The sequence below is a fragment of the Cuculus canorus genome, chromosome 1, assembly GCF_017976375.1.
Source record: "Cuculus canorus isolate bCucCan1 chromosome 1, bCucCan1.pri, whole genome shotgun sequence".
In the NCBI taxonomy this organism is placed as follows: Eukaryota; Metazoa; Chordata; class Aves; order Cuculiformes; family Cuculidae; genus Cuculus; species Cuculus canorus.
Window position 1 is genome coordinate 165,043,498 of NC_071401.1, and position 16,554 is coordinate 165,060,051.

At 38.1% G+C, this 16,554-nt stretch overlaps 1 protein-coding gene across 3 annotated transcripts in view; it reads right to left on the reverse strand.

Annotated features, from left to right (window-relative positions):
- Nucleotides 1–4,835: 4,835 nt before the first annotated feature.
- The window catches only part of SLC6A15 (solute carrier family 6 member 15), a 41,881-nt gene continuing 30,162 nt past the window's right edge, over nt 4,836–16,554 (reverse strand). For all 3 annotated transcript variants that reach the window (XM_054054928.1, XM_054054936.1, XM_054054945.1), the window contains exons 9-12: nt 15,730–15,922; nt 12,637–12,796; nt 9,856–10,018; nt 4,836–6,198 (exon numbers count right to left, since the gene is read on the reverse strand). In XM_054054928.1, coding sequence (XP_053910903.1) covers nt 5,827–6,198; nt 9,856–10,018; nt 12,637–12,796; nt 15,730–15,922 — 888 coding nt within the window. In that variant the 3' untranslated portion in view covers nt 4,836–5,826. The remainder of the gene's footprint in view (nt 6,199–9,855; nt 10,019–12,636; nt 12,797–15,729; nt 15,923–16,554) is intronic.

Consider the following 16,554-nt stretch of genomic DNA (forward strand, 5'->3'; position numbering starts at 1 on the left):
AATGTTAAGTCACAGTAACACAGTGGTCTCCAACTCAGAGCTTTTAGTCACAAACTCTCATTCTTCTTCACCTTATATCCTCATACACTGAGTTTTCTGTGCTTTTAAGTAATTATTTTTCTCCTTAAATCTTAAATTCATGTCCCAATTTACCTACTATTTCACCATTATATTTTTGTCTTCAGTTCAGATGGCTGAAATAGAGTGATTTTGGAAATCTGCATTTCTTTGACATCCTTCCCCAGACCACCTCAAAATGCTTTATGAAAAATAACCAAGCTTTTCAGTATGTCAAAAGCACTTGAATACTTAAAAAGAAATTGATTCTGACACAGCCCAAGCCTTTCCTCCCAGACAAGCACTCTCTTGTCCTGACTCATTCCTTCTCTTTCCCTCTCCTCCTATACTAGCAAAACTTCAGGCACCTTTGATTCATAACTTTCTTTAACAGCTGTTATCTAACTGCAGACTATTTCTTCTAAAGGCTTGATTACACCATACTTCACACAGCCATCAAAACCTGTTTTCTATCTGAAGTCCATTTTTTTTTCCATACCTATTTATCTTTCCGGTCACCTCCTACCTATTTAATTTACACTTGATCATTCACTGGGCGAGTCTTATTTCCCCACTATCTTTTTCCCTCTTCCGTCTTTTAATGAGCTCTACTTCAGTTCCACCCCATTTCACCACTCTTGACTTTTTAACTTCTTTACTCTTTTGATTGCAAACCTGGCCCTTCCTTTGCATGTATTTTCTTTCTGCATGAATCACAAATCTGAAAATCATCTTCACTGTCTGTGAAGCAAATTTTCTTTTTCTTTCTATACAATTCTTCTCTTTGCTAATCAGTTCTACTTCTTTTAGTTAAGAAAGTATCTCTTATCCTTGAACTTTCAGTGACGGAAAACACATTCTTCTTTTTCTACCAGTTGATTTTCAATTGGACATGAGACATACAGAGGGTATCTCAAAAGCAGAAAAAGATATGGGACAGAATGAAAAAGGATAATGTCCAAACCTGCTTTTTTCATGGAATAAACTCTTTATCTTAACACCATAATTTAAATACTACAGCATGGGAGCTCTCTTTGTCATTCCATGTACTTTATTGGGAAAAAATCAACAAGACAGACGTATTCATGCTGATTAGAGACAAGAGTGCCTTAGTTAATATTTTTCACTCATATTTAGTGCTAAGTAATGACAAATACGTTACAAACGAAAGACAAGATGGTTCTGTCAGAGCCAGTAAGAAATGGTTTAAACCCCCTTTACCAAAAGGGTTAAACAGCTGTCTAGGGTATGTTTTAGTAGGCATACTACTTTTAAAACACTACCAGATATCACAGTAGTTGCTTTCTTCAGAAGCAAAGTTGTAGGCTTGAGTCGCTCCTTCAACTGCTGTCCCTTCTCTGTACTCCTTGCTGCCCCAGCTCTCATCTACCTCATTGCAACTTCCATCATTTACTGATGATGGCAGTGAGAGAAATTAAAGTAATTAATATTATTATTACTGTTAGTAGTGATATTGTAGTCTGAGATTCTCTTACTCCACTGATTAATTTGTCTACTATTTAATTCATTAAATGTGTTGTTGCTTTTACAAGAATTTGTTGTGTCTTTCTTTCTTGGGTATAGAAATTTAAATGTATAGGAAATCAGCTGAAAGTACAGAAGACTAGTAAAGTACTGAGTCTGAGCGAGACCAAAGAGTTCTCTGTCTTAGTAAAGAACAAAAATACATCATTCCCTCCTTTTAAAAACTCCTGAAGATGCTGTTTTACCAACACATACAAACTATGAGCACCATCCAGTGGCCAAGGAAGTAAATCACACCTTTTATTTCCTATTTCCCCTTTTTTCTTCAAACAGCAGAATTTACCTAGGCATTTAAATGTTTATATTAAATTTCCTGCATTATTTAAAACCGGTATAACTACGTTTCTGCTAATTTGTAAAAGATGTTGTAGCAGTAATATTTTTTTTGAGCACACTGCATCCCAGCTGAACTGTGCATGTTACTCCTTTCATGGTGGTCCATACAGTGAAGTGTTTTCAGAGTATCTAAAACTCTTTTGCAAACATATCCTTCTTTACTCTGCTATTTCTTTCACAAATACGATTCCTCCCTAGTGTGAGAAGCTCGCTGTTCCCCTTACACCAGCACAAGGATTCATCAGCTCACATATATGTGCTGTTCCCTGAGAACAGGGTTGATCAACTTCTTCTGTTCTTAGTTGTTTGGGGTTTATTTTCGTCCATTCTTATTATTTTTTTCTTTGTCCTCTTTTTTTCTTCTCTACATGACACTCTGTAAAGTGTCCATAAAATTTTGTTATTTCACAAATGACTAAATCAGTTAACAGGACTATATAATCTCTGTCCTGCATCTCACTGAATTTGAGAACCTCTGTTGAAAAGTATGCAGGTAATGACATGGCCTTCGCTCGTGCCATACTGATGCTGACTGATTCCATTATCTTTCTTTGGGGAAATCAGATCTCAAAAAGCATATTGGTCTCAGAAAACTTACATCTTCTGCAATAAATTATATCAGAGATGTATTTTCACTTTCCATGTGGAAGACCTTGTTCTTACACAATCAGAAATAGCCTAAGACACAAATAGGATTTTCTTTAATTTTAAGCATGACCATCTTTTGTAATCTTTTCTTTTAAAAAGGCAAATTAATTTTGGTTATGAATGACATGACATGCGTACATTCCGCATTTATAATAGACAAATACCTGAAACCTCTCTCTCTTCTACGCTACTTTTACTTCTTTTTATCCATAAGGACAGCAAGTAGTGACTTGCTCCCAGAGTTGAAGTATGGAAGTGGTGTGAAACCCCTTGGTTTTCATAGCAATAGTACATCTAAATTCATATTTTGCTGCAGCAGTTCTTCCATTAATATTCAAGGACTTGGATGTTACACTTTATAGTTATTATTTTTAATGTTTTTTAATCTCCACATATAGCTATTTTGTAGTCCAGACCTGCTTCCTTAGGCAGGACAGACAGTTCCTTCATTTTTAGCCCTTCAGACTAAAGCAGATTAAAGGAATTTCTGCACTTCAGGGTGTTTAATCGTGGTTGAGATCAAACTATGAATCAAACATCCAGCAGTAGACAGGACATACATTCTAAGCTTTCTCAGGCCTGAAAAATTTCATGAAGCTGAGGTGAGACATGCTAATGAGAACTATTAGAAGCAACTGCTTGAGAAGCAGTGGTTTAAATGAGTGGAAAATCCAAATACTCATTAAGTGTTGAAGGAGACAGGCAAAAGACCAGAAAGAAGACAGACATTCCCAGCAGAATAATCAGCAGTCTCCTTAAGTAGCATAAGTAGTCCCCTTAGCAATACTTAAAGCAGAAGTAGCTACTGCACTTTGATAGTAAGATCTTGGTTGTAGTCATCCTCACAGGTCCTATGTAGCAGTAGACATTTGGCCACTGCTTTACATTTAAAACTAGGGTCTATATAATTAAAACTCTGTGTCACTACAGGCAAGAAGCCTGTAACAGCAGGCTTCTGCACTCTGTGGTCTGGGCACAGAGGGTATGCATGACAATTACCCTGAGTAGTCACTTACTTTAGAAGCCTGATGTGATATGATGGTGGAAATCTGCTGTAGCTTTGCCACAGCAGGAATGTGCTGTACATGCTGTCTCTGTGTCTCTAATGCTGATGCATTACACACAGAATAATATTGCGAATTGATCAGCTACGAATGCACAACCTGCTTAAATTATGCCAGCTTTCTCCCATATGTTCTAGTACATGCATTTTAGACAACTACCTTCAACTGCCTTTTATGTGCACAACTCCTCATAGACGTAAGGCAAGTCTGGTAATTAAATGCAGATTGTTCTTAACTAATACTACTAGTTCTGCTGATTCAAAATCACTTCAAAAGCTCCCAGGTGAGATATAGAAAATTACTTGGGATTATCCCCCCAAAGACAGAAGAGTTGTCTTTAACAAATTTTATTAGGTTGCTAAGATATTTTGATTCAAGATTTTGCTCTGTTTCATTTGACATAGCTTTTCCATGTTGACATGCTTAAAGCTGTACTCTCGAAGCACACAGCTACAGTACATGTTAGAACCCTGTTGTTCCCCACATGGAGAAGCAGAAATCACTTACCTCTTGGGACACCAGCATCGTAATTCAGCCTTCACAATTTTTCTTCACACATCAAAGGGAAAGAAGTGGAAAATAAATGACAGTCAGAACTATGCGAAAGATCTGTATCAGCTTTTGGCTTCTGAAACAGCATTAAACTGGAGTATTGAGAGTAAAGACAGTGAAACATCCATACCTGCTTATGATTCTGAGACTTGCATTTACCTCAAGTGAATTAATCTGGTTCTTTGATGTGGCGACAAGGTAAACAGGTTCTGCTCTGTGCTTATTAGAGGTACCAAAGACAGAATTTATTCCTAACTTTAAAACTCTTTAAGTAAGGAACAAATCATGTACTAGCTTCTGGAGTACCATGCCAGTTAACAGCGCTAAATCAACTACTGGATTCACAGTAAAAGTCCTTAGCCAATAGTTTAAGATGACTGATTTAGCATTATTTGGGTTTAGTTTCTTTTAGCATCTCTATTCAGCCGGCAAACCTTATTCTTTCAGATAGTCCAGCTGAGAAAAATGCAGACTGTTATTGCCAGTTTAACCCCAGCCAGCAACTAAGTACAACACAGCAACTCGCCCTGGTGGAATGGAGAAGATAGTCAGAAGAGTAAAAGTGAGAAAACTCAGTTTATAATAAGTAAACAATTGTAAGTGTATTAGGAAATCACAGAGAAATACCTTGTCAATCTCTTTATTCATAGGTTAAAATGTAATGCCATACAGTTCTTAATAATTACTGACTGAAAAAAATTATCTGCATAAAACAGAAGCTTAACTGAAGGAGACCAATTAAAAAAGCCATCTTGCTTCAACTTTTGAAACGATTACATACAGAATAATATACATATTTACATTACAAGTATATTATATAAATATAAGATATATGTAATCTTGTAACCACAATAAATATCAAGGTCTTTTTTAGGCACACAGCATAGAAAAAAATGCAGAATCTGCACAATCCTTAAGATTCTTGGAGTGACTCACTCTTACATAGTTTTCACACTGAAAAAGCAAATACTTTACATAAAATATACAGCTGCAGTTTATGAAGTCCCCAGTGAACGGGGAATCTTTCCTTGTCTTACTGTAAGTCTACTCCTTGATTTTCTAATACTATTGCTCTATACAGCTATTACATAAGAAAATAGTTTGCAGGTTTGTTTTTCACTCAGCTAATAGCCTAAGTAATAATCAGTGCTAACAAAATAAGTACAACATATCTACATAATGTATATACAAGTGTTTGCTCAAACACGGGTTTGAACTACTTCTGAGCTCACTTTTAATACTGGGGAGTTGACCTGAAAGCAGAAAAAAAAAAGGGATTTTCAGTGATATTACTTCAGAAACATTTTATCATTTGAGTGAGACCTAGACTTCAGAGATAGAAAGCTTTAAATGTAGAAATTAATTTTAAAAACCCAAATCCTTGGCTGTGCTGGCAGATGTAGGCTGCCACTGATTTTGAATGTATTCCCTTCAGTGCAAATGAAAACCCAGAGAATTAATCCAAAGGGAGTTTTCTCAACCTATGCATACAGTCATGACATTTTAAAGACTGTCGCTATGGAGCACCTGAGATCGCATTCTAGTAAGTGAAGCTGACCCTTCTTGTAGCCGTGATCAGCGAGAGAGAAGAAACAAACAGCAGGGGAGTGAGGGATTTCTGCAGTTACAAATCAGACTCTGGCATGTCAGGCATATCTGCCATAAGGTACCCAATACCATAGCGCCCATTTGGAGCAGTGTCCAGAGTTGGTGATCCAGTCTGTTTTCGATATATATTTTTGCCAAAACTTGGAGATGGCACTTCACTTGGACTCTTCCCATGAATCAGACTTGTATTATCTCCCTCCAGATTAACAGGTTCCTTTATTATCCGGCCTCTTTTGTACGATACAGATGCCAAACTACCAGAGCTGTCATCAATAAGGTTGCAACGGCGCACCATGAAGACTATTGGGACTGGCAGCATTGCCAACACAATCAGAGATATACAGACAACCATTCCCCACGTTGGGTAGCTGCGGAACTCTTCTGTAGCCTGAGCAATCCAAGAGAAAAACTATTAACACATCTTTACTTAAAAATGAACAAACCTAATCCAAGGTTTGTTCTAATGAACAAACCTAATCCAAGGCCTGCAGTTTTGTCATCTTTTTGTAACTTTTGCACATAGTCACCTTTTTGTAACTTTGCACCCAGTGAGCACCACTACAGATCTCAAATTTGAACAGTCACAGAGATGTAGGATTGCTATCTTTCTGCCAGTAAGCAGGACCAAAACACTGTCCCACAGTGTCTGAGATGCTCAGAGCAGAACCCAAATCAAGATTTTCACATTAGGCTTTCTGCTGTATTTGTCTGTAGTTGTCCCCTGATCCTTTAAAGGATGTTTGGAACAGACAAATGTGCAGTGGTATCTGTAACTGTGGCTGGAAAATAAGTCCTTGTTCTGCAGGCTAAGAGCTGGTCTAGACAGGGACTGTCTCAGGTCACCTTGTGGGACTGTCCCACTTCGTACAAACTCCATGTTAACTTATAACACATTTACTGGGGCAGGGACTGCATGCCACACCTCTATTGCATCCATGAATCACCGGCCAACAGACTTAGTTTGCCTAATTTTATAAATGGAAAGGAATGGTATGTTTGATATTCTAAGGCACTTCCCTTTCTAATTTTTGAGGGCAAAAATCAAACAGAATGAGCATTTTAATGAGAATTCCTAGAAAGTAGTAGTGGTTGTCTGGTTAAAGGCAGGTATCTACCCACAGTAAAGCCAACCTTTTGTATTTACACTTTACTTGTCTATGCTCCAATTTACTCCCCCAGCTAATTCAGACTATTGTCCATTCAGGAGGGTCCCCGAGATTAATCTCTCTATCATTTTATTCTTCCTATATATTGTATGACAAGCCTGTAGAAACAGTTGAGGGCTCATGAGCCTACAAGCTAGCAGATCTCTTATAAGTTACCTTAACTAAATCTCTTCAGACCCAACACATTGCATACAGACAAGTTTTCTACAAATCAAACCTTCTTATAAGAGACAGGTTTAATGAGGCTGTTATCTACAATGTGATACGTGTTCCCAAAGGGGAAAATTTATGACATGTCTAAATCTCAGTATTTAATTCCATATAAAAAATTGATGTGTTTTCTGAAATGATTTATTCAGTGTTGTTATCCAACTACTTTATCACAGAATCATAAAACCATTTAGATTGGAAAGCACCTTTAAGAATATCCAGTCCAACCGTCAACATAACACTGCCAAGTCTATCACTAAACCACGTCCCTAAGTGTCATGTCTATATTTCTTTTAAATACCTCCAGGGATGCTGACTCAACCACTTCCCTGCATAGCCTGTTCCAATGCCTGACAATCCTTCTGGTGAAGTAATTTTTTCTAATATCCAGTCTAGACCTCCTGCAGTACAAGTTGAGGTCATCTCCTCTAGTCCTATCACTTGGTAATTGGTAGAAGAGACCAGCTCCTTTCAGGTAGTTGTAGAGAACACTAAGGTCTCCCCTCAGCCTCCTTTTCTCCAGGCTAAACAATCCCAGTTCCTTCAGCCACTCCTCACAAGACTTGTGGCTCAGACCCCTGACAAGCCTTGCTGATGTCTTTGGATGTGCTCCAGCACTTCAATGTCTTTCTTCTACTGAAAGGCCCAAAATGGAACAATATTCAAGGTGTAGCCTCACCAGTGCTGAGCACAGGGGCACAATCACCTCCCTAGTCCTGCTGGCCACACTATTTCTGACACAAGCCAGGATGCTGTTGGCTTTCTTGGCTACCTGAGCACATCATTGCTGCTCACATTCAGCCGTCTGCCTACCAACACCCCCAGGTCTTTCTCTGCTGGGCAGTTTTCCAGCCATTCTTTCCTAGGCCTGTAGCACTTCATGGGATTGTTGTGACACAAGTGCAAGACCTGACATTGAGTCCTGTTGAAACTCATACATTTTACTTGGCCCATCGATCCAACCTGCCCAGATTCCTCTGCAAAGCCTTCCTACCCTCAAGCAAATCAACACTCTTGCCCAACTTGGTGTCATCTGCCAGCTTACTGAGGGAGCACGAGATCCCCTCATCCAGATCATTAATGAAGATATTAAACTGAACTGGCCCCAACACTGAGCTTTGGGAAACTCCATTTGTGAATGCCAAATGGATCAAAATCCATCTACAACTCTTTGAGCTTGGCCAGACAGTTTTTTACCCAACAAAGCATATGCCCATGAATAGCCAGTTTCCGCAAGAGAATGCTGTGGGAAATCCTGTTGAAGGGTTCATTTTGTTGTGTTGACAACATCCACAGCTTTTTCCTCATCCGCTAACCAGGTCACTTTGTCATAGAAGGAGATAAGGTTAGCCAGGCAGGACCTGCCTTCCCTAAACCTATGCTGACTGGGCCTGACCACATGCCATGTGGTACGTGCCATGTGATGTCACTCAGAATGATCTGCTCCACAACCTTCCCTGGCACTGAGGTCCGACTGACAGGCCTATTCCCCAGATTCTCCTTCCAGCCCTTTTTGTAGCAGGTCACTAACCATTTCCCCTTGGGTAATAGATTATAAGCTAGGTAGAACAGGTTACCCAGAGCAGCTGTGGGATGCCTCATCACTAAAAGTGTGCAAGGACAGCTTGGATGTGGCTTTGAGCAATCTGGTCTAGTAGAAGGTGTCCCTGCCCATGGGAGGGGGGGAATGACCTTTTAAGGCCCCTTCCAACCCAAACCATTCTGTGATTCTATGGAGGCTTCATTCTGCTCCTCTTCCCTATCTTCCAGCTCTGTGGAATGGGTACTCAGAGAACAAGTAGTCTTACTATTAAAGACTGAGGCAGCGTTAAGCACCCTAGTCTTTTCCTCAGCCTTTCTCACTACGGTGTAGCCCTTCTTTTGTTGCTAATGTATTTACAGAAACATTTTCATTGTCTGTTACTTCCGTATCCAGATTAAGTTCTAGTTGAGCTTTGGCCCCTCTAATTTTCTCCCTGCATAAAATCATGACATCCTTATAGTTGTTCTGAGTTGCCTGCTTCTTCCAAAGGTCATAAACATCCTTTTTCCTGAGTTCCAGCCAAATGTCTCTGTTCAACCAGGTTGATTTTCTTCCCCACTGGCTCATCTTTCAGCACATGGGCATGGCCTGCTCCTGCACCTTTAAGATTTCCCTCTTGAAGAACTTTCATCCTTCCTGGACTCCTCTGCCCTTCAGGACTACCTCCCAAGGACTCTATCAGGCTCCTAAATAGGCCCTCTGGAAGTCAAAGGTACCGGTTCTGTTCACCGCCCTCCTCACTTCTCCAAGAATCGAGTACTCTATCATTTCATGATTACTATGCCCAAGGTGGCCTCCAACCATCACATCACCTGCAAGTCCTTGTCTATGAAGATTAAATGAAAGTCAACTAACTCTTCTGTCCTTAAGAATTTCTTCAACATACATCAAGAAACTAAAATTCACAAAAGCATGAAGGTTTCTGTTAAGAAGTTAAATTTTAAAGCAGAACTACTCTAAAATTAAAAACCAGTTCTTTTTACATTAATATTACTTGAGATAAACACAACCCTGTCATCATTTATACTGATTTTGAATTTCTGATTGCAAATCTTTTGTCTTTTCATGTACTTCTGAAATACTTCAGATAAGATCATGATGGTGATGGCATCTGTTGTATACATACCTTTTCTTCAACCCAAGCATTGTAGCCAGGAGGACTTAATGCCATTTGGACAACGCTAGCTCCTAACAAACATAACAGTACTAAAGGTGAAACATATTTCCACATGTAGTAATAATACTGGCTTGGAGAAAACCCAAGCATGTCCTTCAGATCCTCCATAAATCTGTGAAGGGAATAAAAGATTATTGTTAAAGTGTTAGATATCGAGATTTCAAGTACAATAATTGATACATAGCACCTAATTTGAGAGAACAGAAACACAGAAAAAATGCATGTGTTGAAACGGCTGCAGTTTATATCACTTAATGGGCAAATTGCTTGTATGACTAGTTCAGAACAGATGAACAGAAGAAATCGCTAGAGAGTGTGGTGACTCAATAAACTGTTTGCTGGACCATGCTGGAAAGATATGTAAATTCACATTTCTTTTCAAGATTCTTTTTTTACATCTTCTTTACTAAGGCCTGTGCAATTACTTTTGAGGACATATACTACCAACATATCACACAGATTCTGCAGAATAAATTTTGAGCCCACAAGTGTGCTGCAGTGTATAAAATATCTTCATGCATAAGCTATGCTCTGCATCATGTAAGTTACTGAAATAAAACTTTTTGACATTTTAAATCTCCCTCCTTGTGCCTCAAAATTGCAAGTTATGACATGAACAAAACTCCCATTTTTGTACTTTTGACAGAGGCATACATGGTTTAGACCCAGTAGAAAAAGATTATTTTTCAAGTTAATTCTTCTGGAGTATGCACAAGCATTGATTCTGTTTTAACTCCCTCGTGGTCCCACTCCCCTTTGAAACGTGTATCTCAAAACAGCTCTTACAGCAATAAATATGTTTTCAAAGCAGTTACACATGTGAAACTACTGTCATGTAAACTCTCAAAAATCTTTTTGAGCTGCAAAGTTTGGGGTATTCTTTCCTTTGTTTACACGGCAATGAAACACATCATTAAAGAAACTGAATTTACAAATGGGTTGTGTGTTCTGTAGATAGCTTTTTCTTTCTGTGATCTCCAGTTCTTCAATGAGTTAAACACAAATACAGCGTCTTCACTTCAAAGTCTTTCATTATCTTCATTCCACTTATTCTCCTTTAAAAGCTACCAAGCTCTTTTAGCACTGATGCCAGAATAGCATATTTTCCTTCTTGGCTACAAGGATTCACATGTTGTCTTTTTTCTATTCTTTAGCTGTAATGCCTTTGGATGTAATATTTTGGTTGTTTGAGTTTTTTTCTATCTGATCGAAGACAACGTGTCTAGCAAGGCATGTACATGGAACTTCATCTACAAGGAGGACCCCTTGGTACTATAACAGCCAACGACAACCTGAAGTTTTTGACTCTGACGGTTTTTACAAAGAATACTAGGTTCCTGAAGAAGGATATTCTGGAGAAATATATATCAGAATAAATACTAGGATTACTCCAGAGGGAGGTTCAGGAGGCCATTATGAATGAGGCTCTTAACTTTTCACTATATCCTGCCAGAACCCCCTATGAAAAAAATGAATCGACTGATTCAGAAGCATGTATGACCACACTTTAGCTATTCCTAAACACCAGCTTCCTCACAGGTAGGTTGCTGAGTTTTGGCATGTCTAACTGTCTGCAGTGGCACTCTATCCAACTGAACCAACCTGATAACCAGGACATCTGTTTCATCTTTTGTTTGCGTGCATAAAAACATCTCCATGGTGTTTTCATGTCTATGTGATCAATTATAGGATTACACATATGGCCCAAGTGGCAAGTCTCCCTTAAAGAGTAAGTAAATCAGGCACTGCTTGCGTAGGCCAGAAATAATGTCTGGAAACCATATAATTAAAATTTCTTATTATAGTTCTATTTCATTATGGCGAGGAACTGGCTGATTACTCAGATTAAGTAAGTGAAAAGTCAAATGAAAACCCACCCATTCTATGTCACCCTTTGTACATGCAAAGAAATCACAGATGTTTAAATTACTTAAACATGCTAGTATAGCATACTCTGTTTTATCTCTGGATGGCATGAGTTATTTTTGATATGAACTCTTCTATTCCTCAAGTGTGGCAAACACTGATCTCACTTAGTGAACACATTCTGGTGATTTCAGTCATAAGATGTAAAAACATCAGAGGGGCCTGACAGTGTCTTCTCTTCAGCCACCAATGACAGGAGGTCACTTCACTGTCAACTGTGCTGCTTCCAAGTAAGATTCAAACCTGTCCCTTGCTATCATTTCCTCTATTTCCTCTCTCATAACTAATGCAAAGAACAATTAATTGCTACAACATCCCAAACTAAATCTAGGTCATAAGCTGAAACATTCTTATTGTTACTGCCATTAGACTTTGCTTTGTTCCTTTCTTGGGCTGTCTAGAATGTTGCAGATCTGTTCAGAACATTCCTTCTCATCTGCTGCTCAGACCGTGGTTATTACTTCTTGAAATCTTTCCCTTGCTGTCTTATTTCTATATAAATTCCTCAAACTAGCGTATCCAGTCTCCTTTCTAACTCTCCAATTTTGCCTTCTTTACTGCATTCTCCTCTATCTGGATCTGCTGTAATCACTCTCTGGATTTTACTATGCTGTCTTGATGCAGTTTATTTTGCTCCAAACCTGTTCTTAAAACCAAACTGGATTCACATCTGGATTGACTCACTTTCTACTGACTTGTATTTATGTGCACACTGCAAATATTTTGCATAATACAATTAAATAGTCGTAATTATTGTAATTAATACTGTTGATGTGGACAGGGAGATACATTTCCTTCACTTACTTGTCTATTCCATACATTCGGCTGACTGCAATATTCTCCAAAGTGACCACAATAAGCAGGGGCAGAGTAGCCGAGTAGTCATCGAACATTGTCACAAAATAATTTCCAGAGCGCTGCACGAAGATCAGGCCAATAAAAAACGCTACCGAGCAGCAGATGACTGGAATAAAGAACACGAATGTGAGCTGCAATTATAACAAAGTTCCATAAGCAAAGAGGAAATAGAGTTCAAACCACCAAAAACGTACTTTAACGTGTTATTTCATATAATCAGGGTTGATAAAGGGTCTCAATTTTAAGAATACTAGGAATCCTACCTATTCTCTAAATAACAGAAAAGCCAAGAAATTAGATTTACTGGAGCTGCCATACTATAGCAGTCCTGATTGAGCAACAGGGATGATCAAGTGACTATTTCTCATGAAACATTGAATTTAAAGTGGAAGTGCAAGGTTAAAATAAACAGATCTAATAAGCTAAACATCGTATATCATGTTACTTGGTCAATAGATCACTTTTTGGAATTAAGAACTGAAAAGAACCAAAATTTCAGACTAGGATTCTGAAAAATAAAAAGGCTGAATAAGCTCAAAAAAAAAGCATGACCATGCACGGCATGAAGTCCCACCAGGATCTGTCTAAATCTATTTAAGCACTAACAAACAACATTTTTGCCCCTTCTTTTTTGAGAGACAACCTAAAATATATTTTTGAATGCTTGATGCTGTATAATTAATCGTAATACATTTTTTTCCTACTAAACTCATCAAAAATAGGACTGAAAGCTTATGTTGCCATAAAACAAGCCAAATTTCAATAGATTGTGAAATCTGTTGTAGGTTGGGGAACCAGTAAGAAGATTCATAGAATCATAGAATAGTTTGGGTTGGAAGGGACCTTAAAGATCATCCAGTTCCAACCCCCCTGCCATGGGCAGAGACATCCCACTAAATCAGGCTGCCCAAGGTCCCATCCAACCTGGACTTGAACACCTCCAGGGATGGGTTATCCACAGCTTCCCTTGGTAACCTGTTCCAGTGTCTCACCACTCCTATGGTGAAGAAATTCTTCCTAATGTCTAGTCTAAATCTGACCCTTTCCAGTTTATACCCGTTCCCCCTTGTCCTACCGCAACAAGCCTTTATGAATAGGCCTTCTCCCACGTGGAGTCTTTTTTTCTGCCTACTGGCAACTTATGCTAAAAATACACTCATCTGTAAGTAGGTTAAATGAATCTGGGCCAAAATATAAAATATCCTTACACAATATACCCATGGCATAAATTCAAGATAATCAATTAGTATTGATTACAGTAGTGAAGACAATGGCACTTTTAAAAATATTGTGGTAGAAGATCAATCACTTTTTTCAAACCTTGTAAAAACCATTGTTATAATGACTTTCAGAGAATGGACATTTATAGAATTAAAGAGATCATTACAAATTGATTTGAAATTCTGCTGCAAGATAACAAACCCAAAAGACAATAGGTAAAATCTCCTCAACCTGAGTCTCCTTTTTCACACTGAGTTTTTTTACTGACCCTGAGGAAATAATTAGACCAGCAGAACAAGGATTATGTGAATTCAGAAATCCTTGGTATTCTTATGTTCTCCCATTGTGTCTCACCATTACATCCTCTAAATACGCATCTTTAGTTGTAAATTAAGGCTCAGGTAGCTATACTCATCATAATTCAGGACATACATATGCAGACTAATTTGGAAATAGTTGAACACAAAATAACTTTAAGCATGACCTCCTGCACTCAAGAGAGACTGAACTGGAACCACTGTGTAAAAAGTTGCAAATGTACTCACATTTCTGTAAATATTGAAAATTTGTGGTGTCTTAGGTACAAACTCTAGTGTAGGCATAAACAAACTCTAGTGTAGGCATAATCCTTGTTAAATCACATCCATACAACATGAAATATAATCCAGACATTTAATTTTTATAAGTTAATTATAAAAACTCCACACCATGTTGTAATTCTCTGACTACAAGAGTTCAGCAAAAATCACGCATGCATATCACTCAAAAAAATTACAAGAGAAAGGCAGTTCTTGAGTATTCCTTTATCCTAATAGGATTTTTTATCAAATGTAATAACAGGGAATTACTGTAAAATGCTCCATTACTCCAGAGTAATGACTATATATCATAAAATTTGCCTATAAACTTAGGAATAACAACTAGATTCTAAATGTCACATGGGTTACTCAGTAAGAATTTGAAAGCTGATTAAACAAATCAAAACAAGTGCTCTATAGGTAAGGAATTCTGAAAAATCAGTTGATTTATCTTTATGAAGAACTTTATTCTTAGATCTAAGAAAGTGAAAAAAGACATGTTTTCTTTTAAATATTACCTAAGTAAGGTAAAGAAAGCAGTCAGGAAAGAGCAGTGATCTCCTGCATCAAGGGTTAACTCTTATGAAATATATTAGTTCCTTCATAGAGTTAGAAAACGTTAAAGCAGTTTGTTACATTTTTTATCTTTTATCTTTACTGTCACAGGTATTGATACAAAATCTGACTTCTTGCATAACATACCAAGTCCCTTGCAGCTGTCCTGAAAATTTTCAGTAACCTAACTTCCACATTTTATGCTGATGTGCTATCTCAAAAAGAGATTCCGCTACAAGATCATAAGAGCTATATGACCAGGTTACATCATAAATAAATTTGGGCATTTAAATAAATAAAAAAAAAACTAGACAACTGAAGACCCTTCCTACATTCAACAGGGTAAAATATGTTCCTCTAGAGAACAACCATACTGACTTTTAAGGTAATAAATATTTCATCATAAATTAAGATTCCATTTTGCCTACTTAGGATTATTTTGTAGTTGCTTGCAATGTGTTTTTCTTCTTCCTTTTCTTTTGTTTCCCTGATGTGTGACACAGGCAGGTACAGAAAAGAGCTCAGAAGGATTGACCACACAGAAAACTGTAACAGAAATCCTCCATTAAAATTTAAGTTCCAGGACATTCCCTCTTTTGTAGTACTCAGGAAATGGTTTTACTTGCAGATATCAATGTGCCTTTGCTTACTGCTCTAGTGAAAAAATAAAATTTGTGCAACTCACCAGTAAGAATTTCTTTCCTGACTTTGAAAGTATCAACAATAGGTGCGATGATACCTTCAATGGTTCCAAACATACTTCCAAGTCCTAGATTTACCAACATGAGGAAGAACATGACTGACCAGAAAGGAGAAGCAGGGAAGTGTGTCATTGCTTCTGTAAAGGCAATAAAAGCTAAACCAGTTCCTTGAACTGCCTGTCAGTGAGAAAAAAATACATGTTATTATTCACAGACAGTACTTTTTTTTGTAGCGTGACAGTCTGACTTCAAGTTCATACAATCACCAACTAAACCTTGAAGGTCCAGCAGGAATCTGCTATCTAATATGTGATGCTTCCAAACCTGCAAACTTAACTAGTACTGTTTACTGAAATACTGGATTTGGCTGAGCTTCTATAACTTAACTGATCTTAACAACACGCTTCTTCCTCTCTCTCATTGACAATTTTTTAAGAGAGAAAAGACGGCTCTAGGGAGACCTTATAGCAGCCTTCTGGCACTTAAAGGGGGCCTACGGGAAAGATGGGGAGGGGTTCTTAATGATGGAGTGCAGTGATAGGACAACGAGTAATGGCTTTAAGCTGAAAGAAGGTAGATCTAGATTAGATATTAGGGAGAAATTTTTTACTGTGAGGGTGGTGAGGCACTGGAACAGGTTGCCCAGAGAAGTCATGGAAGCCTTATCCCTGGAGGTGTTCAAGGCAGGGCAGATGATGCTTTGATCAATCTGATGTCGTGGAAGGTGGAACTAGTTGATCCTGAAGGTCCCTTCCAACCCAAACCATTCTCTGATTCTGTGATGACTACTAGAAAATATTCTGGTTTCT